We start from the raw sequence: 27335 nt of genomic DNA, 5'->3' as shown, positions 1-27335 counted from the left end.
AGAATAAATAATTAACATGAACATGTTAATGATGCCCGTCTGAAAAGGAATGCTGTAGAAAAGAAATTGAGTACTTAAATTCAATGTGTTATAAAAGAGAATGTATTGATCATTCAGATTTTCTTTTCAAAGTGTAAGTGGATAATTTTATGTGCACTGTTCTATTTAATGTTCCTTAACCCATTTTTCTGAGCTTTTAAAGCAAACTCCTCATATTCACGATCTTAGCAGGACTTAGTGAAAAAGCTTTTACATTTTAAAAAATCAAGAGACAGAATAATATATAGAAACTGTAGATGTTACTATCTTTCAAGCATCTGCCAATAACCAGAATATTAAAAAGTAAAAAAAACCCAAAAAACCAAAGGAACAGAAAATACGTTTTGTGTAATCAAAACATTTTGTGTAATCAAAACTTTGAACAATGTTTAATCTTTATACATTGTCCTCCTTTTGTAATTCTAATTTTAATTAGTTTTGAAATTATCATTTTGGATACATCTAAACTGTAAATATGCAATTTCACATGACATGGTTTTCCAGTTCTTCAGGAGAGTGGCACAGTGAAACTGTGCTGCATCTGTGCCAGTAGATGTTAAATATTAACCCACCAGAGAAGTGGAGAAGAATAAAAAAAAGTCATTAGTAATTCTGCTAGGTTGACACTGTTGGAAGAAGCATTGCTTTACTCCCTTGTTGGCTGAAATGTGCAATACTCTGAAAATTCACATTTTCCTGGTGTTCTCATCAATCTTCATGTTAAAGAGAAAAAGAGGTGAAGCACCATTTCAGTCAATTTATAATAAGGATTCTACCAGTTTTATACAATGTTTTTTGGCCATTCTAAGTGTATGGTGAGTGGTAGCTTACTCGTATTTAGTGCAAAACTCATGTAAACAAAGGTGAATCTAGTGTAATCTCATAAATCCGGAGTTACCGGATCAAAGACACGGATTTAGCCAGGTGGCTCATGGAGTTCACTGTACTGACAAAGCCTGTTTGCTTAGACTTTCATAAGTCAGTCTTCATCTTGTTCTCTGCAAATGAGTGTTCAATAAAGATTTTATCAAATGTTTAGTGAAGTTATCTGAGGCTTCCCATCACACTTTAAAGCAACTGTGAATTAAATAGGAATGATAGAATAGGTGTTTATCTAATTTCTGTAATTTTTTTCCTGTGATAGCTTGAACATGCTAAAATTACTCAGACAGAACTCATGCGAGAGTCCTTCAAGAAGCAGCAAGAGGCCACAGAATTTATCAGGTATCAGGAAGAGCTACAAGAACGTCTCAATGAGGAAACCAAAGCCAGAGAGCAGTTGGCTTTGGAGCTTAGTAAAGCTGAAGGTGAGTAGCTTTTTGGTGAGTTGTTGAACTTTTCACCTACTTACTTGGGTAAAGAAATTGCAAATTTGATCAATTTCTTTGTAAATTTTGGAATGTTATCAGCCTTCTGGATAGTTAGGGACATGATGACCGCTGGAGGTCCCTACCAACATCAACCACACTGTGATTCTGTTTTCCAGTTTAGATTCACTTACTGTCTGAAAATATGCATGACAATATTAATAGGTTGTGTATGTGTTTGGATCCTCAAAATTAATTTATTTCATCATAACATGTTTGTTTGTGCAAACAAGCTTAAATGTTAACAGCATAAAATCATAAATACTTGTGGCTGGAAAGCACCTCTGGAGATCAACTATTCCCGCCCCTTGCTCGGAGCAAGATCAGGTAGAGCAGCTCGCCTAGGACCATGTTCAGCCAGGTGTTGAATGTCCACAGCCTCTGTGAGTGGCTTTTCCAGTGGTCAACCAGCATCAGTGAGGGAAAGGAAAAAAAAGCCAAGCTTACTTTCATGAGTTGAAGTGCAATTTCCCATATTTCAGTTTGTGTCTGCTGCCTCTTGACCTTGACACATAATCTTTATTCTGAATGTAATTACATGGTGGTGATATGTTTCAATTTGCAGTGTTTGAAGTGATCTTCTAAAAAGTGTATTTGCAACTGCATTAAGGAGGCAATTAAAAATTATAGCATCTTAAAACAGGGGGAATCTGATAATCTATACTGACATCAGGAAAATACATTCAAATCTGACAGACACTTTATTTGTTCTCTTGTTTTGATAGCTCAATGTTTTGTAGCTACCCAACATTTCTGTCATTATATCTGATTAGCATCTGGAAAATATGCAAAAAAAACCTCTAAAAATCTCTATAGATAGAATCTCTGTAGTAGGAAGCAGAAATATATTTTTGATCACTTTGAAGCTCAGCAGATGTCTCTGTTTCAAAGTGGGAGCATAGAGTGAAGTTTGGTAGTCAAATGTTACTCCTGGAGAATGTTACCCTGCCAGGCTTCCTCTTTTTTTTACAAAGATAGATAATCTAACATGATTTCACCTGCTGTTAATTAGCTGGGACACACATAAGCTGAAAAGCAGTGCAGGTTTCTAAGCCAGGTGGCTAAAATGTGGTGTGAGGGACAGTTGGTGGCCTGTCAGTTGATACAGCATAAATATTGTGTGTCAGCAACAGCAGTACTGGCTGCAGCATTTCAGTAGCTTTAGCAAAACCAGAAAGGATGAAAATTTATTTCAGAGGGAATAAATTAAAATCTGAAATAGGCATTACTACTTTTTTTTTTTTTCAAGATTCAATTAGGAGTGAAAAAAGATTGTTTGGAACACATCTTAACATGCAAAAATATGAAGAACTCTTCCACAAGATACAAATGACCTACAAATTTATATTGTGACACAGGTGGAGTTACAAAATGTTTAATATTGAAGAATTTCAGAACGTAGGCAGCTATATGTTGCTGCTTTCTTTGGAGGATAATATTTTCTCTTGATACAAATTTTATTCACAAATCTTCAGTAATAAAGTAAAAATGCGTAATATATTAGGACAGAATGGTTTTGTTGATTTGGTTTGTGAACAGTTCTAGAATACAAGAGAGAATTAGATGTTAGTGTTAGCCTTTGATAAATATATCGCACAGTTGTAAGTTAGGTGCATTTGAAATTAATGCACTTTTAAATGACTGGCACCTTTTTTTGTTGGTGTTGATATGACAAAACAAAGATGTCACAGAACTCGTTTTTATTTGATTTCTGCCCATTGAATGGAGTTGTGTGCATACTCTGACAAACTACATTCTTTTATCAAATTCCTTAGGTAGGTATGCAGAACAATGTCTTAGTTCATTATAAATCTGATGGTACTCTGTCTTCTCTTGAGATTAAATGTGTCATTTGTGATCATTTCTTTCTTATCACAAAAACTACTGCAGCTGAGACATTTTTGAACCTCTTGTGTTTTAGTGGTGTCAGATATGACTTATCTGATGTGATGGAAAAGCTAATGCAAATTTGTTCACTGAACTCTGACAATTTTCATTGCGTCTCAAAAAAAACCAAACCTGGCGGAAGTAAATACCACAACGTGTGATTTTAGCACACTTCATAACTGTTTTGTGTGAGTGTGCATTCCATTTAACCTGGGAATGCCCTCTCAACTTCAAATCTATTAAGTATTCATTGTGAACAGCATCTGATATGGTGGGAATAACCACTGGAGCTTGTATTGTCTCCAAATTTTGAATTGTGATAAATTATGTTACTTATCTAGTATTTTCTGTTTCAATATCCTTTCCTGTATGTCCAGTCCGATGTGTTCTCTGTGAATTCAAATATGGAAAGAAAAGATAGGTCTACATGGTTAATAAATGTAAATACCTTTAGTTTTTATACATTCTCAAAACAGGGTAAAATTCATTTTAATACTGACTCAAGATGGGATTTATAGTGATTTATACTGAATTTATTTAAATTCCTTAATTCTCCTGTTTTATTACATACATATTTTTCCTTGGCTTTGGAGTTCCTGTTTGCTCCAGAGGTTTTGTGCTGAGTAAAAATTAAGAGCTATATTTGGTGTTCCAGTGTCTTTCATGTAGTTTATTCATCATGATAAGATAGCAAGGACAGGAGTAGAAATTGTCAGGTGTTGAGCATCTAACATACATGTGCATGCATATCAGAATACAATAGTGACTTCAACAAGAAAAAAATTGGTTTTGATTGTCTATTAAATCTGCCTCCAAACTGATGTTTTACAGGCCTCATTGATGGTTATGCAGATGAGAAAGCGTTTCTGGAAAAACAGCTCCAGGAAAAAATAGATGTAATTGACCATCTAGAGCAAGAGCTGCTGTGTACAGGTAACAAATTGCAGGAGTTAGAGGCTGAACAGCAGCAGGTCCAGGAAGAAAAGGAATTACTCTCCAGACAGAAGGATGCCATGAGAGCAGAGGCGGGGCCAGTAGAGCAGCGTATGTATTCATCACAATCTTTCTATGAGATTTGCTTACACTTGCAAAAAACCAGTAGTAATCTTGGCAAAGGCTTCTCCCCATTGCCTTTGTGATCATTAATAAAGTGTGATAGGGCAAATTGTGATATTTTCACACCTGTTGCCTAATGTTAGCATGATAACTTTTCTTGATTTTTAAACAAGAAATGACTGAATTTTTAAAAGTGTTGAGAAATTACGTTGTTCTTTAAGCCAGAAAAGGCTTTATCTCCAAAAATCTGCTTTTATTTAGATTACCACTGGAGATGGAGTAGCAACAATGGATAAAAATACTGTCTAAATACTTTCCAGACTTAAAGACAGACTAGGAAGCATACCTACCAGAACATGATTGCACTATATGTGACAGCTGTATTTATTTTAGTCACAGAAGATAAATTTTTCTAATAAATTCCTCTTTCAGGGAAGAATAGCACAACAGTTGCATGATAAGGAAAGCCTTTTATCTACCAGTAATGAAAACTTTCAGCCCTGATGGTGAAAATTTCAGATATATATCCTGTCAATGTAATCTAACTAACTGCTTACTCAAAAAAAGCATTTATCTTCATAAAGTAAAAGTGTCTTTTAATTCTTCCTTAAACTAATAACTGAAATTAATATTTCATGTTTGAGAGGGGAAGATAATTACAACAGTAGTGTTGTAAGAAGTAACTGATTTTTCAAGGATTGCAGCTTACATTAAATAGCAGGATTAAGTAATCATTTTACCTAATTTCTAGAAGTCTATTCCAGTATATAATATTACCATTTTTATAGATTGCACATCTTGTGTATTTGCAATTTCCTGCAATTTTCTGTAACAACGAAATTTTAATAACAACCTGCTGCTTCCTACTCTGTAATAAAGAAGATCCTTGTCTATGATTCCACTTTAGTTATTTTTTGTAAGGTTTAGGCTTCTAAATATATTAAAGTTATTTTCATATTTAAGAGCTGTAAGGATAAACAATTCTATAAATATGTGTAGGTACTTATGCATACCAGAATAACTTGTCACATTCCCTAAGTTATCTCAACAACTTTGTCATTAAATGCCACATCTATCTTTGGCTTCATTTTCTCTTACATTTTTGCACCACAAGAAAACTATAGCTGGCATGTGAATTACTTTGCTTCTTTTTTTTGTTTTCTCTCTCTCTATTCTCCTAGGCCTAGTAGATGCTGCAATCGATGCAGCTTCCCAAGCAGGTGTGTTTGTATGTTGCATGGCCAATCTGTAACTGGGTGGAAGACTTACACGTACTGACACTGTTAATCAGGATTATTGGGCTTTTGGCTTACTGACGTTACTTGTAATTCTTACTGGCCTGCAGCTTTGATGTTGTATTTCATACTCAGTTCTACATTTTGCTAACAACATTTCTTATAATTTCTAAACATAATAAGCAAATTCATCAATAACCATCATCTTATTCACCTAAGAATTACAGTTATTTAGATGGTATTTGAGAGATATTTTTGTAGTCTTTTATTTCTTTTTATTTCCAAATACAGCTGAGTCATTCACTGTGATAATTAAACATCTTATTATATTTCTATATGATGGTTACCTAGAAATGAGAATTGGTTAAATAAGATGTAAGATGATGGTGCCTGAAGGATCTTTCTTCTCTAGTGAACGTAAATTTTATTGTTTCTGTCTAAATATCAATCCTATTTTTAAGATTCTCCAAAAGTAAGTGCACTTTGCCGTTTGGGTTTTGCCTGGAGGGGTTTGTATAGTTATTTAATAGGCACTTCAGTGGGCTGTGGCTTAAGAGTCTTAGAGTGGTTTGGGGCTTTCCTATATATGTGCTTGCTGGCTTTTCCATGATGACTCAAAATTGGGCATTCATGCAGTCACTGATTTTGCAAGCTCCAGTTGCAGGTCAGTAATTTTCCTCTCTGTCTGCCCAGCAATCTCGCTAAGTCTTTCAGTATTTCCCTCAAATTATTTATATGTATCACATTAAATAATGAAACCTGGGTGTGGATTGATTTTACTGGCAATGGGGATGAGAAGAGGGTTGGGTTTTCTGTGCATCACTGTTAACTCCTGTGCTGACTCCAGCTGTGGTTTGACCCCATACATTTTCTTTTCTTTCTAATTGTACAAAGGCCTTTTAATTGATATGAAACTTAAACAGGGGAGTGCTCTGGTACAACTTCGGTAACAGTCCTTTGAAGACTACCTAAAGAATAGTAATTTTAGTACGAATTTGATTCAGTCAGTATCATGATTATCTCTCAGAAGAAAATATATTTTTAAAAAAATAAAAATAGTAAAAACCCAAGCCAGTTCACATCCTTCTGCAGATTACAGCATGGATGCCTTGGGGAGTGGTTTTGCTTCATAACATTGCTTACTATTCGTATTTAAAACTAGTGATGCTTTTATTATACTCAGAATTACTGGAGGAAACAGAAAAGCTAATGAAGGAAAAAATTGAAGTACAACGTCAAGCTGAAAAAGAGTATGATGACCTTCAGAAGCAAGTTAAAGTCTTGGAAATAGATTTGGAAGAACAAGTCAGTCGTTTCATAGAGCTAGAACAAGAGAAAAATGCAGAACTAATGGACTTAAGACAGCAAAACCAGGCCTTGGAGAAGCAACTGGAGAAAACAAGAAAATTTCTAGATGTAAGTATGGTAAAAGGCAGCTATCATGAAGATGGGTTGGGTGGCACTGCTACTGAAGTTTGGTTCAGGGAGAAATGCTTATTTTTTTTCAGATTTTGAGCAAACATAGGTAGATGATAGCAAACATCGGCCATGTTATAGGTTCCAGCCCAAGAATTTAATAACATTTTAAAAGTTGAAAATTAATTGGAAGTGTTTGCTTAGGACAGCTCTGTATTTTAAGCAATTTACTGTTCTTCTTTTCTGATAGCTTTTCATAATATTAACCCAGAGTTAATTTCTATTTTTAATTTCTATTTATTCTACATTAAAGACAAACAGTAGAGAGGAAATCATAAAATATTTGCTTACTGTCATTTGTGTTGTGTACCTGGAACAGAAGAAACAAACCTGCAATTTTTGTGAAATATTACTTGACGTGTCTCTGCTGTGCTAATTTTTTGATTAAAAATATGAAATTTATTGCCCCAAATTATAAAGATGTTAATGGTATCTGCAATAGGTTCTGCTATCTTATAAATACTGATATTACTGCTACCAGCCTCACATTAATGCAAGTTAGAAGTGATGACACTCAATTTGGATGGTTTTTAAATCAAATGGTGGATCCACATAATTTCTTAACTTTCAGGAGCAAGCAATTGACCGAGAGCATGAGAGGGATGTATTCCAGCAAGAGATACAGAAGCTGGAACAACAGCTTAAGATTCCTCAAAGGAGTCAGCCTGTCAATGAACATCAAACCAGAGAGGTAACACATTTTGTTACTTGTACTCAATGGACATAAATGACACATTGACAGCAGATATAATAATGAAGCTATTTTATGGTGCACCTAATCTGCATCCATTTGCAAGCCAGGAAAGTAAATGCCCTGAGATGAAGGTGTTGCAGGAAACTTGTGGAACTGTGTTTTGGGGGTTTTTTTTAGGCTGTTTAGTGTTAATAGCAGACATACAGAAACTTCTTGATTTTCAATAAGGCTCACTCCTGTAACTTAGAAAACCCACTGTTCTCAAAAGTTTGTGGAATCATTCAAGACTATTATAGCAAGTTTACATGTTCTTATGGTTTTTTTTTGACATCCTGTTTTTATAGCACAGGTACACCACTGAGGGAATTGAATAACTGAGGTTTAACATCTGAGATGTTGTAGCACTCTGTGTGTACACCTGAACCTCCCCACTGAAAGTCTGTTGGCACTGAAACAAATGTAGTGACTGTAGAACAGCAGGTCAAGGGAATCACAGAAAACTCTTTAGACTCAGCAAAATCAAGTGGTGGCAGTGGAAATGCTATCTATTATAATGCTTTTGCTGACTTTGTTTGATGAACTGTTAGTCAATTAAATTACATATTATTTTTTGTGGGTTTTCTTGTGTCCTGCTTTTTGATCAAGGCTGATACTTTTGCATTATTTTCTTGCTTGATATTCAGCATTAAAATGCCCTCTTTTACGTTAGACTGTCATTTTCAAATCAAAGGTCTTACTGGAGTAGTTAATTTGTTGTCATTCAATTCTTAAATATTAGCAATATTTAGTATTCTGTATTATATGACATAGTGGAAGGTGTTCCTGCCTGTGGCAGATGTGTTGGAACTAGGTGACCTTTAAGGTCCCTTCCAACCAAAACCATTTTATGATTCTAGGTTATAGTTTAGGACCACAGACAGTAACAGGACATAAATTGCTATATGTGAGATGAGCGCGTCAGAGTACTTATCTATTTGGAATTTGCAAAACTGTGTTTCATCGGGTTTCTAAATATATTTTAGTATAAAGGTTTGTATGAAATGTGACAGTGTTCAGTCAGTACTATGGGATATGGTTGTCATCAGCCTCTGTGAAGAATGAATCATCTGGAGTTAGCTGGGTATATGTTAAACAAAACATACAGAGCAATTCTACATCTGTTTTCTTCTGTTGCAAAGAATGTGCACATTCCTCTGCTGCTGACATTTTACACAGATGGAGGTGGCTCTAGCACAATGAATTTTCCTGAATCCAGGATGTTCATTTACAGTTCATTTTGTTACATGTCTGTTTATTGTTTTTGGCATGGATAGCATATCCATGGAACTCCTGGTTAAAATTCTCACATTAAAAAATTCTCCCAAGAAGAGTTCAAATTTGATAGCTTAATAAAAATTGTCCTATTTTTTCAGAATCTATATATAAAAATCATCCTGATTTATAAGTACATGTACACATATGTGTACACTCTTAGGGTGGCAGATATGCTATAATGGAAATTGAAAACATATTATAAACACGTGCTTTAACTGTGATTAAAATTTTGAGATTTGTACTTGATGTTTTTAAATTAGAACTTTTTTAGTAGGTAGAAAGACAGTAAGAATGTCTGCAAGCACCACAGATCTAGGAGCCGGTTTAGATACAGGTGATGTTAAATGTGATATGCTAGAAATTATAGATGGGATTCTCAATAAAGTATTCGACTTACATTTATCTTATCAAATGCAGTACATATTGTTACTATATAGTGTATTTTGATGTCGCAGTGTTCCTTGAAATATTTTGTAAATATACATATTTTCATTATTTATCATGCTTTTGGGAGAGCTGTTCTATTTTTCATAGTTGCGTATTTCTTCTGCTTTGAGGGAGTGCCATGACCATTTTCATTTGATAACTAAATTTGTTTCTTACTGTTGTTTCAGCTTTGTCAACTTATTCCAGGGAGGGCTGTCATAGAGTCTGCTCCAGACTTGATTTTTATTTTTCCATTTCTCTCTCAGGACTTTTCTGAGGTCACTTCAGACTGTGATGTTACTCATGGATGGATAACGTCAATAATACCATCCTGTCAGCTTTATGTTCTGGTCCTCTTCTCTCCTATCTCTTGAAATGCTTTGAGTCTTCTACCTTTTGGCTACATCGTAACTTCCTAATTGTAAATACTGAAATCAGTTTCTTGAGTGGGACAAAGATTACTTTCCCTCTCTCTTGCTCAATAACTCAGGTCTTATCTCTGTACATCATACTATGGATTTGTTATCATCTTTCTTATCTGTAATTTCAATTAATAATTTCTGAAATACAACTAGAAATTGATAGATATTACTATCTCTGCTACTTTAGTTAACCTTTTAATACGTTGCTTCTGAGATACATACATCTGACCTACTGAGATTCAGAATGTTTGATTTGGCTGTTTAATCCCCCATAGAAGGTGAATTTATTACATCCATGACATCTGTTTGGTCCCATTTAAGGGACATAGCAAGAAAACAAAGCTTCCTGTCTTTTGTGATTTAAGTGTAGCTATTCTCTTCAATGTTAAAGATCCAGTGACTTTTAGGCTATTCCTGTATGTCACTAATCAGCTCCTTCTTCTGAATAATTTTGTCACAGATTTTTAGAACTATGATTTTCCTCTGAGGCAAATAGCTTCTTGACCATAGGGTCAAGACATTCCATCCACAGGTGTTAAAGGCATCATTTTAGTGGGCTGCATAGGGATGTTGTGCTGGTTGCTTTTAACTGACTACAGAGTCTGAAGGCTTCAGAAGGACAAGATGAGATCTAGAGAGTAGGCGATGTGGCACAGAACATACCACTTCTTAAATAATGCTGTTTTTATTTGTTGGATGTAGTACTACAGTATTCTGACTGTATGTTCTGTTTCACCTAAAGAGTAGGAATTTTGTTATGGGAGAAAAAGAGGAACATTTTCTTTCTATCAGAAATATATGGTGTTGCTATTGCTAGCCAACCCTTCCAGTGCAGTACAATATAATAATCTTGCTATCTTGTCATCAGGTTGAACAGTTAACAAATAATCTCAAAGAAAAAACAGACAAATGCAGTGAGCTTTTGCTCTCTAAGGAGCAGCTTCAGAGAGATATACAAGAACGAAATGAAGAAATTGAGAAGCTAGAATGCAGGATAAGAGAACTGGAACAAGCCTTAATCATCAGTGCAGACCACTTGCAAAAGGTATTGCTTGGTTGAAATTTATCAAGGATTTGCTGCTTTCTTATGTTCTTGAGACCAAAATAGTGTATTTTTTAATTTGATAACTATTAGTATTATTTCTATTTATAGGTGGAGGAAAGGAAACAGTTTGGCACCATCATAGTAAAGGGAGAGTTACCTCTTGAAGTACAACTGCAAGCTGAACGAGAAGCTGTGGACAGAAAGGAAAAGGAGGTAAAATACCTGTGAAAATTTCCATCTTTCCACTTAGATTTTAGTTTTTGTCAATTTTTGCTTTTTGGTTGAGCTTAGTGAACTATACAGATTAATGTTTTACAGTTAGAGAGACAGAAGTCCAAATCCCTTTGAAATTCTTTCATGATCCATGATATTTGTTCTGTATTAATATTTATGACTTGTAAGAGTGTTTCTAAAATAAAAATTCAGCCCAATTAAGGAAAACTGATTTTTTTAGTGGTGCTTAAAATTCCATTCAGTTTAAGGACTCAGAATGTCACCAAGTACCCATTCTTTTGTTTGTGCATAGCCAACCAGTTTACTGTAGACATTGTATTTGAAATTTATAGCATTTAATTTTTGGTATGGCTTCCTACTCCTTTTCCTGCTCCTTTTGTTGGAAACATAGGTCACAAACCTTGAGGAACAATTGGAGCAGTTTCGAGAGGAGCTAGAAAATAAAAATGAAGAAGTTCAGCAATTGCACATGCAGCTAGAAATTCAGCAAAAGGAGTCCACTACACACTTGCAGGAACTTGAACAAGAGAACAAATTATTTAAGGTAACTGTGCAACAGATAAGCTTAAAGACTTAGTCGTCTTCCTCCACAGAAGTAAGTTCTTTGAAAATGCCAAGATATCAAATTCTTTCTCAAGCATTCCACCATTCAACTTGCCAAAATATTAAAAAGCTCATATGATTACTTGTCGTTCCATGAAATTTGTATATTTTAATTCCCACACTTGAAATACTCATACAAGAATATGCAGAAAATGCTATGTATGAATTTAACATGTTTTTGGGGGGTTTTTGGATAGGATGAAATGGAAATACTAGGACTAGCTATCCAGAAGTCTGAAGATGCTGCCATAAAGGACCATCACTTAGTGGCTGGGAGGCTTGCTCATATCATGCAAGAAAAGGATCAGGAAATATATCATCTCCATGAACAAATAGCAAAACTGCAACAGCAACTTGAAGTCACAACTGACAACAAGGTACATACTTCTAAAATCCTTTTCAGAGTCTTACTTTGTGCTGCTAGTTTGAAGGAAAAAAAAGCTCCCTGTCCCCCACCAGTTGCATTATCTTCTATTGCTGCCTTAATTTAAAAATGCAAATGCTTCAGTTTCAAGCAATGCTTTAAACCTAATCTCTTTTTCCTTTTTAGTCTCATTTATGACAGCTGCTTTTTGCTGGCTTTTCTTTTTAATTGTTCTCTTTTATTTCTGCTTGAGTTTTTGTCTTAAATTCTTCTTCATTCCTTAGTCTTCTGATACTTCTGAATATTTTATCGTATTTAGGTAGCTGAATTCAATCTCAACATTGATTTTAGCATCTTCCTTCACATGACTTGCATTCAGTGTTGCACTCCAGTGACATCTGCTGGATCATGTTAGATTTTAATGCATTTTTAGCAGGTGAACTTCTGAGCTCCATGAGCTTGTGTGAATGCTTTGTTCTCATACCAGTGTTGGCAACATCTTTTATCCAATTTCTAGCATGGAGGTGCAAACAAAATGCTGTGTTTTATTAGAAGTAGAGAGAAAGAAAGAAAGAAGCAGATTTATCTTTTATTTACTGAGCTTTAACACCTGTAGCTTTCTGTTATTTTTCAATTACGTGGTTTTTTGATTATCAGCTTCATCTTCTTTTGGCTTATTTTCATTCACTGAAACAAAAAAAATCCATTTTGTTTCTTAGCCTTTCTACTTACAATCTTCTCTGCCTTTATTTTGTCTTCATAAAGATTTTTTTTTTGTCATTCTTTTACACTCAAATGAAATTTGCTTCCACTGCAATTTAACAAGAAGGTTTTTTAACAAATTTTTATTCCTTTTGCTGAGACTTTTTATTTATTGAATTTAGAGTTCGTCAACACCAGTCATTCCATTTTTTGTTTCTACTCATTTATTAGAAGCCAATATAAGGTGTCTTCTCTTTTCTGCATCATATGGTCATCACCTTCATATTTGATCAATTACATAATTTTATGAATTTCTTGGAATTTTGATCCTTTTACACAGCGTCTTTGGAACATTTCAAGTGTCTTTGGAAGTAATCTAGGAAAGTATTATTCTTACTCTCTTTGTGTTTTCATGTGTCTCTGATTCTTGTTTGGATAGTCATATGAATTATCAAATAAATACTTCTATAACTTTGTCTCTTTTTACTTTGATTTGAACTATGGCACAAAGAAATGATTGTGCTCTGGATCTGTGTGTACTATTTACCCTGTGTGTTTGTGTGCCCATCTGCATACATGTGTGCATGCACACATAAACACACAAACACATATTTAGGATTGTGACAGAAAATGTCACAGTCAACTGATAGGTGTTTTCGATGGTCTTAGATTAAAAAGCACGTTATATTGATATTTTTCAACACAATTAGTAAAAGATCTATTTGTATTTAAAATACATATTCCTCTAAATTGGGTGTGTCTTATATAAGCAAGGATCATGAGCACTTAAAATTCAGTGTTCCCTAGCTTTGTGAATGTTACAAATGCTTTCAGTTCATCTGATGCTTTAATACCTATTTTTTAGTTCTTTAAGTTCATGGGCTACTTTCTCAGTCTTGTTTGAAGATGTCTCAATTCTCATTAAAGCTTTAGAAGAGACATCACGTTAAGAAATTCATTGAGAATTTTCTTTTATGAGATCTTTCAAAGTCTGATTAAACTGTTTCTGTGAAGCCCAGGACAAACAAGATCTGAGTGGTTTTGTGTTTCTGACTGTGTTTGGCTTTTTTTCCCCAGGTTATTGAAGAGCAAAATGAGCATATACGGGAGCTTGAAGCCCAGGTAGAATGTCTGAAAAGTGATCAAGAACGTGTGAAGAAAAAAAATGATGAGGAAGTAGAGCAGTTAAATGATGTAATTGATAAGCTTCAGCAGGAGCTGGCAATTATTGGACAAAAGATACCAACAGATGTTGCCGGTTTTCAAGAAGATGCTGACAGTCCAAAACACATACTTGAAGCAGTTCTGGCAGAAAAGGAATCTTTGGAAAAGCAAGTAGAAAACATAACTGCAGAGGCATCTCAAACAAAGAATGAGCTTGAGGAAACAAAGTTAAAAATGAGCCAGTTAAAGCAAGAAATAAATATGTTAAAAAAAGAGCATGCAAGAATAACAGAGAAATGTAAGTGTGCACTGGTCCAAGGTGGTAAGTCAAAACCAGAAGACAGGAGCAATGGAAAAATTGAACAAATGGAAGGAGACTTATGTCAGGAGATAGACTTGTCAGATCGGTCCCAGCTTAGGACTTCAGATGAGAATGCAAGAGTCACCATTAGCAAGATGGAAATACAACTGCAGCAACTTCAGGCATGCATTAAGCAAAAAGATTCAGAACTGTGCCAGTGCTACAATGAAATAAAAGACATGAAAGAGCAAAGCAAGGCTGAAAAAGAAACACTTAAAAAGAGGATATTAGAACTGGAAAAGTCACTAATGGAGAAAGTTGCTGCTGCTCTTGTGAGTCAGGTTCAGCTAAAGGCAGTTCAAGAGCAGAGAAGATTCATGCAGGAAATTCAAGAAGCTTCAAAATGTGTGGATGAAGCAAGCAAGAATGCCCAAACAGAGGATTCGAGTGATAGAACTGAAAATGAGACAGAATCAAAATTATCACACTTAACACAGAGGCTTAGTGAGATGGAAGACCAACTGGCAATGATAAATCATAGCTTGGAGCTAGAAAAAGAAAATGTAAAAGTTGCACAAAAGGAAGCTGCAGTTAAAGAAGAGAGGCTCTTAGAGCTTCAGCAATTGTTAGAAGAGATTAAAGAAAAACATAAAGGAGAGATTCAGAGATATATTAAGCAAGAAGAAATGCAGATGTATCAGGTAAATAGACACCATTTTCTTTTGTCTTGTTTTCACTAAAACCTGTTATTTTATGTACGTATAATGAATGAAATGGTTCTTAATGAGAATAACTGTAGCCATATTCTGCTCTGTGTGGCACTTCCATTTCTATATTATTCCTACAGTTACAAAGAAAAGGATGGTATTTTAGGAGAACGCCACTATCAGTTTCCATTATGTATTAAAAACACTTTACCTTGTCATGATTGTAAGGTGGTTTGGACATGAAATTTCTTATTCTTAATTTGACATGACATAGAATGGAATGTAGTACACTTTTACATGGCGTGGAGGTAGAGACATAAAAATTAAAATGATAAAAACTGTCTAAGACAGGATTCAGAATGATAAGAGAAGTGATACCAATTTTCTACACAGGTGTTTTTGGGATAGAGGTTGTTTATTTATGTATGTTTTGATGTTGATTTGTTTTCTTGTTTTCCCATCTCAGTTCCAAAGATATTTCTCTTCAGTAGCTTTTCCAGTATTCATTTGTCCAGATTTCCATGCACTAGTGGTTTATTGCCTCTCAGTTTAGAGCCATCAGTCAAAATTTTCTGTGTTTGATAGTCCAAAAATGGGGTTGATGTCTCTGAATGTAAGAGTTTCAGAAGTCATGGAACCCAGAACTGGACAAGAAAAGGTTCTAAATATAAATTTAATGAACATCATAAATGTCTTATAAGTTAAATAATATTATCAAACCTCATTTCCTAGTTTCCGTTGACCTTCCTTCCTGTGCTGTGTGGTGTATCTAATTTATGCTTGCAGTTCAATGAACTGTAAGATAGTCTTTCCTCCCATGATCTTAGTCCTATTTTTTTGAAGCTGTGTTAACCCAAACATTTGTTTTCCCCTTTGGTCTTTTCACTTTGTAAGTTGGTGTGAAAGTGATCAGTGCTGTTAAAACTTGATTCCATTTTCCATGATTTGTGTTGCCGTATAGGTAGAAGCACAGCTCATGGAAAGCCAAAAAGAAAAAGTGCTTATTACTGAACTTGAACAAGTGAAAGAAGAGGCAGCTGCTGCTAAGGAAGAACTGAACAGTTACAGAGAAAAGGCAGAAAAACTTCAGCAAGAACTAACAGTAAGAACCAGAGTGTTTCATATTGTATTTAAGTCAAATAGTTGTACAGGACTTACTGTTCAAATATGCATGCTATAGTTAGGGATTTTTTTATTTTTTACTGAGAATGCCACCAAGAAAAACAGCCACTCAGTGCCTACTGAGTGGAACAGAGCTGAGGCTGTAGATCAAATATTCACTCATTGCCAAAGTACTTAGTTTTATTGCAGTGCAACAGTGGATCTAGAGCTGTATTTCTTAGGAGATAATTTGTGCTACCGTGTGTCATAACTGCTTTAAAAGAGAACTAAACTGAGCTGTAATGGTTTAGAGGGTTGCTTGCATTTCAGCTGTTGTAAGTATTTGGAAGGATTGCAGTTTGAGAGTCTCCATTTACAGGTAAAAGAGGCAAGTCTGATACATCTTCAGGAAGACCTGTGCAAAGTCAAAGACAACCTGGTTCAAGCAGAGGAGAAGTTTGCAAGTTACGTGAGAAAGAACAAAGAAATGGTGAAAACTGAAAGCAAGAAGGATGCAGAAATATCATGTGATTTGTCAGCCAGTGAGTCTACTCTAACTGGAAACAGCTCCTCATCACAAACAGACAAGACTGTGGCAATCTCACCAGTCCTTGTTAAAAATGCAGAAATCCAAATTGATTTGCAAAATGGATGCTCTTCAGAAGAGATTGCAGAGATTGTAAGAGAATTTACTGAAAAAATTGACCAAATGCAGGAACTCCACGCTGCTGAAATCATGGACATGGAGACAAGGCATATCTCTGAATCTGAAGCATTAAAGAGAGAGAAGTTTGTTGCAGTACAAGTATTGACTGAAGAATGTAATACTTTAAAGGAAGTCATAGAAACTCTACAAGCCAAAGAAGTATGTATTTTATATTATAATTACTGAAATACCTTGGTTCAGGCTTTTGCTCTTGCTACAGAAATTCCCATTTAGAATCTGTAAAGTGTGAACCACCACATGCTCAGTAAAAAAAAAGTGTTCTAATGTTTCCATGGCCCTTGGAGAGTTTGTGAACCCCTTTCTTAGCATTTAAGTTTGCAAGTGTGCTCAACTATCAGGTGTTTCCTTGTGCTTCTGCCTTGAACCTGCCCTGCTCTGTGAAATGTAGGTCACCCTGTGGAATGCCATCTCTCTCATATTCATTTATTTATTACTCTGTTTATTACTTTGATTGTAGGGGAATTGGAGCAAAGGGGTTCACATCATTTCATGCTCATTAAAAGTTTCTCCCTTACTGAGAGTGGATGAGGGGTTAAAGACTTGATTGTTTTCTTTCCTAAATACAGAGAATCCCAGTTTCTGGATTAGCACATTCTCCACCACATCAAGCTAGAGATGGAGGTTCTAGTGGTAAGAAATTTGTTTTTACAGATTTCAAACAGCATTATAAATTAAATCTGCTTTTTTGATATTAAGTTTACCGTTAAAGAGTTTGTGTTCTGAGAAATCAAAACAACTACTGCCCAGATTGAAGCAGAAGTAAAAGGTTCTGGGCATGCCATGTCTGTTAATTTGGTAAAAAGAAAAATGTCTGGAGCAGAGATGGGTTTTAGTTGAGGCATCAGATGCTAATTATTTTCCTTTCCATTGGAGTTTCTATATCCTTCTTAGATATTACATTATCTCTTCATCATCTCCTGATAGCATTTAAAGCTACAGCTCCCTAGCAGTGGGAGATGGTGACAGGGATTGACTTCTCCAAGTGTAATAAAATTACATAGGCTCCTTTACATAGGCAATGCTAAGCTTATTAAGAGTGGGTCATTTGACACAAGTGTTTTTGCAAGTAGTTGTTTGTCTTGTAAAACTAAATAAGGATTTTTAAGTTAGGTTGTGGTTTTATTTTTTAGTTTAGTTTTACTGTTACTTCTTTGAAACTGGAAAAGAAAAACTATATAACAGGTAGTCTCCAGGCTTAGAATGAACCCTTAGTGACATGCAACTACCTGTTAAAACAACAGATAAAAAAAACTTTTTTGATGCCTGTTCTTCAAAGCTTCACAGTAATCCAACTTTCATGTTTTTCTCTCCTTTTATTTTAGACTCCAGTTCAGACTGGAGTCAAGGAATGTATCTTGCTCAGACCCAGGGATCCGACACAATATCTGAAGGAATAGATGAAGGTGAAACTTCAACAGATTTACTTCCAAAAAAAATTAAGGTAAAATACACTCTTTTTTTTTTTAAGGAACAAGAGTGATACTGCTGAAATTTGAGATTAGCTTCTGCTTGATCATTGATAACAGAGCCATTTAGATAAGTTTTAGTGTTGACTGTTTTAATACATTTTCTCACAGAGATGTGCATTTTTGCATTTTAAATTAGGCTAAATATGAGTTTTATATCTCCAGGCTTGTTCTTAGTTATGATTATGAGAAAGAAAACTAGTTATAATTTATTGCAATTTTGTTGTATTAACAATAATGTCATGATCATATATTACACAATTTTATAGATTCTATTTTTATAGCTATGTAATGAAAGCAAAGGTGTTTATCAGAAACAGTAAGGGTATCATGCTTTAATTACATTTTTTTAAAGTATTTTGTAACAAATCCCTAGCTTCATAATAATTTCAAAAAATGAATGGCAAAGCTCACCTGGAAGCTTCCCAGGACTGTTTTGAAAATGTTGGTTTCCATTAGTAGCTATTTTAAAAATAAAAAATTGATTTGGCAGATGTACACTGGAAAACTTTATTTGAAACTGATGAAAAATACAAGTATTTAATAAGTTTACATGTGACACATATAAAGGACTGGGTTACACTTCTGTCCTTGATATGAGGAAGCATAGTTTCCTTATGCTGATCAAATTAGATGTATGAGTTTTCCAATGCATATGAAATAACATTGCAATTATTATTGTTGTTATTATTATATGCTGTTATTACTGGCATTACTGATTTCTTTTTGCTTTTATTGTAGGGCTTGCTGAGAGCAGTCCATCATGAAGGCATACAGGTGCTGTCTCTCACTGAATTTCCATATAATGAAAAAGAACTGTCACCTCATAAGCAAGAGCCAGAATCTTGGCTAGAAGAAAGAAAAGCTTTCCTAAGCACCATCTCATCTTTGAAAGATCTAATTGCAAAAATGCAAGTTCATAGAGAAGCTGAGGTATAAATACTATCGTAAGATTCTATCTGAATAAAAAATAATTTATTATAACCTTCTAAGACACATTCACTGTTCAGGTTTAAATGCTTAAATATTCTGTTACAAGGCAAAATATTTTTAAAAATATGCCATAAAACTCTATATTGCACTTAATGGTATTACAGCTTATATTTGTTCTTCTGTGCATTGATAACTTTTGACTGTATAGGTCCACATAAGGATAATTTCATTTTGAAACATGTTCCAGTAGCAGTTTAAATAGAATTTTTAATGCTGTTATTTATTGGCTTATTAATCAGCAATCTGTTAAAACTTTTGCTTGTTAAATTACCCCAGTTAGACTCTTGGATATATGCGGGTAGTTTCTATTACATCAACATTTCCTTTAGCATGTAAAGTGGGCAGATGAACTTTGTGTCATTTAAAATTAAATCTTTTTCATACACAATATCTGCACAATACCACATAGCTCTGTGAGAGCCTAGGGAGAGACATGTAATATATGAAAAATTAAAAGAATTATGTGATATAGTAACCTCAGTAGTAACTGCACAGGGCTAAGTTTTCAGTTACAAAAAGCTAAATCACCTCCATTGTAAAAAAAGCTAAAATTTTATGATTTGTGAATGCAGAAAAATTTGTATTGTGTACAGTAAATGCATCCATTTGGATGGATGAAATTTACACAATTACTAAGAAAAGTTTAATATTCCACTGAAAACACACACTCTACATAGAAATTATAATGATATAATCTTTCAATTTGGCTCTTTAAATTGTTTTTATACGACTGCAGATCTATGCAAGTACTGAATCTCCTGAAGGTGTATCAGACTGGCGAGGAGAACTTCTGCATGCCATTCAACAGCTTTTTGTGAGGGAACAAAATGTTCTCCTTGCTGCATTTCAAACTGAACTTGCAGAAATGGGCACAAGAGATGCAGTGATGTTGATGAATCAGTTAGAGCACAGACTACAAGAGCAGGTAATACAAACCATACTGTAGTCAAAATGTCTACTTTAGATTTTAATTTTAAATTTATAAATCCATTATAAATATATGTATTAATAGTAGTTTTGACCTTCTAAGGATGAAAAAAAAGTCAGACTTGCAGAATGAACTGGTGTCTTTTAAAAGAAAAATTATGTGGCATGGCAAAGAAACTGTTGGGTGCACACGTTACAGAATATATATACAGACTTCAGAGATCAATTTGAATTAAATACAGTTGTCCCGAGCTTGATGTCATTAAGTTAATTAGAATTATGTTACACTAAGTGAAAAGGTAGCTTGTTTATATGAAATAATTTGTGAGAAGACAAAGTGGTAAGGCTGCTATGGGACAGAGAGAAGTTAGTTATCTCCTCTGGAACATGGAAGGATTAGTGAGAAAATTGCAGTTCACTAGAAAAGTGATAGCTCTTTTCAGTCTCTAATTTTGATGCCTAGAAGAGAACTAAAAAATAACAAGCAGTTTTTCCAAATATTGTAATACTGACTTCAATGAAAATGTTTTGAATATATGTGGACTATGAATATATAGATAAATGTGATGTCAACACCATAGTTATTCTCATTAAATCTGGAGTTTTACTTTGAAATGTTTCTAATGCTAATAGGCTACTAATCAGAGAGCAGCAATGGACAGTCTTCAGAATGCAGACAGAAGAAGTTTGCTGATGGAGATTCAAGTATTACATGCTCAGATGAACAGTAAGAAAAGTAACCCCAAGAGAGAACAAGAGATTGATTCAAAAAGCCAAGGTGACTTCTGTGGTAATATATGTCTGTTTCCAAATGCTTTCAAGGCAGTGCTCATAATGTTATAAGTGACAAAAATGGTGACTTTCTTTGGTCTCTGATGTTGATGTGCGTGTTCTGAACATGCATACTTTTCATCTTCTTCAATCTTATTTGACTACTTTTCCAAAAATTAAGATATAATCTTAATAATAATCTGTGTCCTTATGACTTGTATCACACTGAAAATGATACAAAGTTGTCTTCAACTGCTGTAAAAATCGAGCTTGAATTTTAAGGTTATTTTCCGTGTATATGCTTCACTGTTTAGGTTCAGCAGCTTTGAAATTATCTATGTTGGATAGTCAGTCATAATGCAGAAACTAAGAAGCAATTAGAATGAAGAACAAAAGGTTCAGAGAACAGGTATACTTTAAAATTAAGTAAAGCTCATTGTCAGTGTTTAGTTACACATATTAGGTCACAAGTATACATATGTAATATAACTGACTTAAATTGTGTTAATCATTATCCAGATGATGCATATTGATATAGTTGCACATATCTTATAGCCTGTGAGAAATAAAGAAGTTGAAGTGATTTATTCAAAGTACAAAAAGTATTCAAGTATAAAAGTCATGGGTTCGCTTTTATTGCATTACTGAAAGAAAATATTATTTTAAAATATCACTCTTAATAATAGCCTTGTGGTCATGCTTTGGCCAGCAGAAGCTTTACCCCCAAACACAGTGTTTTCTTCATGAAGTAATTTCCATGTGAATGTGCTCTCATTAGAGATGCTGGAGTATAATATGCAGCAGAAGCAGTTGCAGATTCTGGAGATGCAAGTGGAGCTCCGGAGTATGAAGGACCGAGCAGCAGAGCTTCAGGAGCAGCTGAATTCAGAGAGGATGATGGGTGCAGAGCTGAAAAATGAACTTGCACAAGCCAAACTAGAACTTGAAGCAACCCTTAAAGCACAGCACAAGCACTTCAAAGACCTAGAAACCATCAGGTGTGGCTTTCAGTGCCAAGCTGTCTGTGTTGACTGTGAAAATGATCTTTCCTAATCTGAAACCATAATGTTGATTTTCTTAAGGCTTTGATCTCGTGTAGTATAATTGCTTCTCTGTGGATTTCTTCTCTCTCGGGGCTCCTATACATCAGGGTGACCCCAAGAGAGATAGGAAAGAGTCTTTGCTTCCCTAGTCCGAAGGCAGCTAAATGGGGAGTCTGGAATGCTTCCGATTGGGTTTTCAAGGTTGTTTATTTCTTCTTATCTATAATATTTTCTCTCTGACCTGCCAAGCTCTGGCTAGCAAGGAGGCCATAACATTCTGCGTGCCGTCTCGGGCAGTGTTTACCTTTTATATCAAAAGTTATGTAGACTGTGTTTACAATTTATTACCAATACCTAATATTTATGTTGGACAGTGTGTCCCTACCTTAAACCAATAGAAAAGTGTCACAATCACAGCAAGACATGGAGGACAAGAAGAAGGGAAAGAAGGCTAGGACACGCCCAGATTCATCCATCTTGTACCCCCTTGAACCCCATTCTAAAAATCCCAAAATTCTACTTTTCCACCCTGTGTTAGTTCAAATATTACACTATTAAAACCCTTGTGACTTGTAATTCCTCATCCAGAGTTGACAGCTTTTTCACAGGCTAAAATCGAAGCCACAGATGTTTTTGACTTTTTGCCAGGGTCTCTGAGACCCCTGCCAGGGCCTCGAGAGCCAGGGCAGCCAGAGGGATGTCCTAGACTCCGACACTTCTCATTATTTCTGTAAAACCTACCTGACAAAAATAGACTTTTTATCTTTGACAAAAATGTATTTCAATTAATAATTTAATACTTTATTAATTATCAAGTTCCTTTTTAAACTTTGTCACATTAGACTACTGTATACAAGCTAATAAATAGATCATATTTATTAAAGCTTTTTAATCTCCCAGGAACACGGAGAAAAAAATTGGAAAGTTAAGATGACTTTGCAAGTGCTTCCATATGAAATACTCTTAAATGTTGCTTTGACATGGTTGATAGCAGAAGCCACAGATTTGGCACTTAAGAAAGCCATTATTATTTATGCCTGAACCTGAGGGATGCACCCATGAACAGTATCTAAATGTTCAGCTCAGAAATTAAGCTGGAGTCTAGATTGGGATTACTTCACAGATTACATTATACCCTTTACAGACCATCAGGAGCAAGTTTTTTTTGCAAACAGATGCAAAACTGATTTGCAAAAAAATGAAAATTCCCTTGACAAACATGGCAGCAAGATGCACTTCCATGGCATTCTTTAAGATTTTGGCCCATGACTGGGTAAGGTTGAACACTAACTGCCTCAGAGCCCCCACAAGTGGCAGCTACAAAGGTAGCAGGATGAACACACTTGTTGTAGTTCTTGAACTATGCAACTCTTTTGGGTTTGAGTTAGTCTTGTCTTTCTAAATAGACTTTTCACTGTTACTCTATTAGACTAGCAGTGTTTTAAGTGCACAGGATGGAATTAATAGCAAGTAACTGACTGTTTCATGAGAGTATTGGAGCCATTGCCTCACGTAAAGTTTGCCCATTTCTCTATAAGGACTGAAGTTAAAGAAAAAGCAGCTGAACTAGATATTCTCAAGGATACGATGGCCAGTGAACAGAAAAAATCAAGAGAGCTACAGTGGGCTTTGGAAAAAGAAAAAGCTAAAATGGAACGCAGTGAGGAAAGAGGAAGAGAAGAGCTTGAGGTATTCCATAATCCCAACTGGACTGGGACATCAAGGAGCATGAAAATACTCTTTTGGTTAACATTTCATCTCAGCTTACGTTTTTTGTCCAATGCATGCTTCATTGTTCTGTCTTCAACTGTAGTATTATATCATCTAGAACTGAAGAAAAATGTATAGAAGCCATGTGGCAAAGTATGAAAAAGGCCTGATGCACATTCCATTTAAATCAATAGGAAGTTTACTGTGCTTTTCAGGCCAAAGATTAGAAGATTCTATAATTGTCTCTCAGTTATTCAGTGGGACAGGACACTGCTGATATGGCTACACTTAGCCCCCACCACAGCCTAACACATAAAATACAGTATTTAAGAATATGATTTAAAGAGACATATTGTTTATCACCATTTAAAAAGTCTGCAGTTCCACCTCATGAAAATCAAACTAGGGAGCTACTTTAGGAGAAAATGTTACATTAGTATCTTCTTTGGTACCTCTGCAGTATTTGATATAGTGAAAGGGAGAGCAGGTATCCTGGTACAAGACAAAAGACAAAAAAGCAATAACTTCAACAGCATTGATTTATTTACATCTTGAAATCCAAAGCTGAAAAATCATTTTCACAGTTTTAGAAAGTAAAAGCAGCTGGCTGTCTTCAGAACTACAGTTGTTTGTATCTCACTATAAAGTATGTGTTAAAAAGATACTTTTATGAAATAATCTGATTTAAGAATAAAGACATCTTTAATGTATTTTAGTATCAGATTTAACTGCAGCATTCAGAATATTGTTGCATTGTTTTGGAATAGCAAAACCTGTTAAAAGCTGTGTGTGTAGAGGTAGCATATTTGCAGTTTGCAGAAGATAATGGAAAGTATGCACAAATGGCTTTGATAAATTCTTATGTTTTCTTTTGAAAGGACTTAAAGTTTTCTCTTGAAGATGAAAAACAAAAGAACTTAGAGTTAAGTAAACTTCTGGAGCAAGAGAAACAGTTGTCAAGTGATCTGCAACAGAGAATTGAATCCCAAGAAGCACTCAGTGCTGCCCAGCTGTCACGTGAGCGAGGCCGTAATTCTGAGTTGCAGGTGCTTCTTGAATCAGAGAAGGTTCGAGCTCTCGAAATAAGCAGTGCCCTAGAAAGGGAAAAAGAGCTATGTGCTCAGCTTCAAAGTGCTGAAGATAAGGGGCAAGCTGGAACACCTAATCCATCTGAGGAATTGCTTAAAGAGCTACAGAAGCAAATGGATGAAAAGCATGACCGTATAGTGGAGTTAGTAAGTGAGATGGAGAAGTATAAACTGGAATCTGTGCAAGTGAGACAGCAAATGGAAAAAGAAAGGCAGATTCAGAGGCAAGCATTACAAGCAGAACAAGATGCTAACATAATAGTACAAAAGAAACTCCATGAACTGGAGTCCAAAGTAGAAGACCTTAAGTGGCAACTTGGAGAAAAGAAGCAAGAAGTTCATAAATTAGATAATGAAACAAGGAAGTTACAGGAAATAATCCAAGATCTACAGAAAAAAGAGCAGGAGGATGAAGGAAGAAAGGAAGCCAAAAGGACACCAAGCCACAACCCAAATGAGGTACAGTAGGATTGAAAGTAATGTGAAATATGGAAATATGCAATTTAGCTTTAATTCTTTTGCTCAATTATGTGTCACTGTGCCTTGACTCAATCTATAAAATAGCCTGCAGATTACAGAACATGGGCATCAGAGAATGGAAAAGGGAAAGCATTCCAGTTTGCTTCCTAAAACCATTCACATGCTTCCTCTTGAGAGTGAAGTTATAGAAGTATATAAGGAGGAGCATAGAAGTGTACAAGGAGGAGCATGAGCAGCAGAAATGCATCTGGGTGTATACACCCACTTTGTGTCTCAGTACAGGAGAAGAACATTCCTTGCAACCAGTTGCAGGAAGGAGCTATTCCTACTCAGGAATGCCCCAGGTCACTGCCCTTAATCTTTAGTTCATAAACTGCAAGGGGTCTTTGAAACAGTATAAGTGATCTTCCAACAGCTTCAATAAATAAATGATTAAGCAATCAAACAAGCATATGTCTGAATATGTATATGTTAGCAAACAAAATAGAAGAAAGAAATCAAGGTAAAAAATCAATTTAAGAATTATCCTTATTTTTAGATGAGTGAAAGTGCTGTCTCTGTTGCCTCCAAGTTCTTCACTGCCATAAAAGGTTAGGAGAGATTTTAAATTATTTTTAAATTACTTTTGGAACATTTTTAGAAACTTGTCTGTAAGAGGTAAGTGTTGCTGGGTGAATGATTTGTGGGTAGTTGCAGAGAGGACTGATGGGAGACTTGCTTGCCTCTTTGCTATGTTTTTGCCCATCCTGATATAATTTTTTATTACCAGTTATTTGTATGTGGAGCCAGGAAGGAAATTTCTTTTCATCTACTTCAGCTACCGGTTTTTTATCTTCTGAAGCATTGGAAACTACCCACAGCTAGAGGCAGGATGTTGAGTGTATTGGTAACTGTGACAGCAGCAGCCTTCCAGCCATGCTCATTTTGTGCATCTTGTTCCTCTGCCCAGAGGGAACTGCCAGCACTGTGGTCAGCAAAGAGTCTTCCCTTGGATCAGGTTAGCAGCAGCTGTTGGGGTTTTTCCCCTTCCTCATCAGCAGATAGTCTGATCTGCTTTCCAGGATCTGCCTGGAATTTCAAATAATTAATCTCCTGCTGTTTCCTGTGACATTTGCAACACTGACTTTTTTTCCTTTGGTACCACGCTGTAGGGCAGACAGACAAAGGCAGAGCCGTGGACTCAAGTTTCTTTGTGAGGGATAGCAGTTCTTTCATGGCAGTGTTGGGAGGCTCTTACCTAGGAATATCTCTTTGGTGCATTGTCTTGCTTGTGGTAGCATCAGTAGTGTAGTTGCCTGTGACTGGACTGACCTCCATGACCATGGTGGTCTCTTTCAGCCCTTGTTCTTCTGACTATAAATTGGTTACAAAAACACATAGGCCCAGTTGCCCAAATCCTTGCACAACTGGTAAAGGAGCTGCTGATGGAAGAAACAGAATGGCTTGGTGACATCCCACTGAGTTTTTGATTGGATTCACACTGTAGCTCCATGATTGCTAGTTCTCAGTACAGAAAGACACTAGACCTTTCATGAATGATAGGTTAGTGCTACATTACAGCAGTGTTGTAGTCACATTAAATTTCTTTGTCAGAATTATCTGTTCTTCAGTTTCTGAGTGTGTTTCAGAAGCATATATTTTCATTTTACAGCACTGGATCACTATATATATATATATATTAAAAAATACATATTTCTTTCCAGACTGCCTGGGATACACCCAATGACAGAACAAGAAACTGGGTTCTCCAGCAAAAAATGGAAGGAGCTGAGACAAATGAGTTGACTTACCGCACACTGACAGGAGATCTCTCTGCTGCTACTGAAATTCTGGAAAAAGTCCGACAAAAGCTGCAAAATGCATCTCCAAAGCTGAAGCAGTTGGCTTGGAAAGCTGCTAGCAGGTTAGACCAGTCTTCAGCCATTTAGTTTAGTAAATAGCAGCCAGCAAGCTAATATATTGGGTTTGAAAACTAATTCACAGACTGCAGGAT

The 27335-nt window shown here is 35.4% G+C and overlaps 1 protein-coding gene across 6 annotated transcripts in view; it reads left to right on the top strand.

The window, feature by feature from the left end:
* Positions 1 to 27335, top strand: part of AKAP9 (A-kinase anchoring protein 9) — a 103071-nt gene that overhangs the window by 68296 nt on the left and 7440 nt on the right. For 3 of the 6 annotated variants that reach the window (XM_068211177.1, XM_068211199.1, XM_068211192.1), the window contains 21 exons: positions 1184 to 1346; positions 4125 to 4337; positions 5531 to 5569; positions 6768 to 7000; positions 7632 to 7751; positions 10785 to 10961; positions 11070 to 11174; positions 11587 to 11739; positions 11996 to 12175; positions 13942 to 15030; positions 15998 to 16138; positions 16517 to 17002; positions 17431 to 17494; positions 18187 to 18305; positions 19072 to 19263; positions 20060 to 20248; positions 20884 to 21028; positions 21800 to 22019; positions 23603 to 23753; positions 24653 to 25321; positions 27046 to 27245. In XM_068211177.1, coding sequence (XP_068067278.1) covers positions 1184 to 1346; positions 4125 to 4337; positions 5531 to 5569; positions 6768 to 7000; positions 7632 to 7751; positions 10785 to 10961; positions 11070 to 11174; positions 11587 to 11739; positions 11996 to 12175; positions 13942 to 15030; positions 15998 to 16138; positions 16517 to 17002; positions 17431 to 17494; positions 18187 to 18305; positions 19072 to 19263; positions 20060 to 20248; positions 20884 to 21028; positions 21800 to 22019; positions 23603 to 23753; positions 24653 to 25321; positions 27046 to 27245 — 5048 coding nt within the window. Of the gene's footprint in view, positions 1 to 1183; positions 1347 to 4124; positions 4338 to 5530; positions 5570 to 6767; positions 7001 to 7631; positions 7752 to 10784; positions 10962 to 11069; positions 11175 to 11586; positions 11740 to 11995; positions 12176 to 13941; positions 15031 to 15997; positions 16139 to 16516; positions 17003 to 17430; positions 17495 to 18186; positions 18306 to 19071; positions 19264 to 20059; positions 20249 to 20883; positions 21029 to 21335; positions 21431 to 21799; positions 22020 to 23602; positions 23754 to 24652; positions 25322 to 27045; positions 27246 to 27335 lie in introns of those variants that run through there. The other 3 variants (XM_068211183.1, XM_068211214.1, XR_011005607.1) reach the window with 2 other exon arrangements.

This window comes from Anomalospiza imberbis, chromosome 1, assembly GCF_031753505.1.
Source record: "Anomalospiza imberbis isolate Cuckoo-Finch-1a 21T00152 chromosome 1, ASM3175350v1, whole genome shotgun sequence".
NCBI lineage: Eukaryota > Metazoa > Chordata > Aves > Passeriformes > Viduidae > Anomalospiza > Anomalospiza imberbis.
The sequence above is the reverse complement of the archived record's forward strand: the minus strand, read 5'-3'. Positions and strand labels throughout refer to the sequence as shown.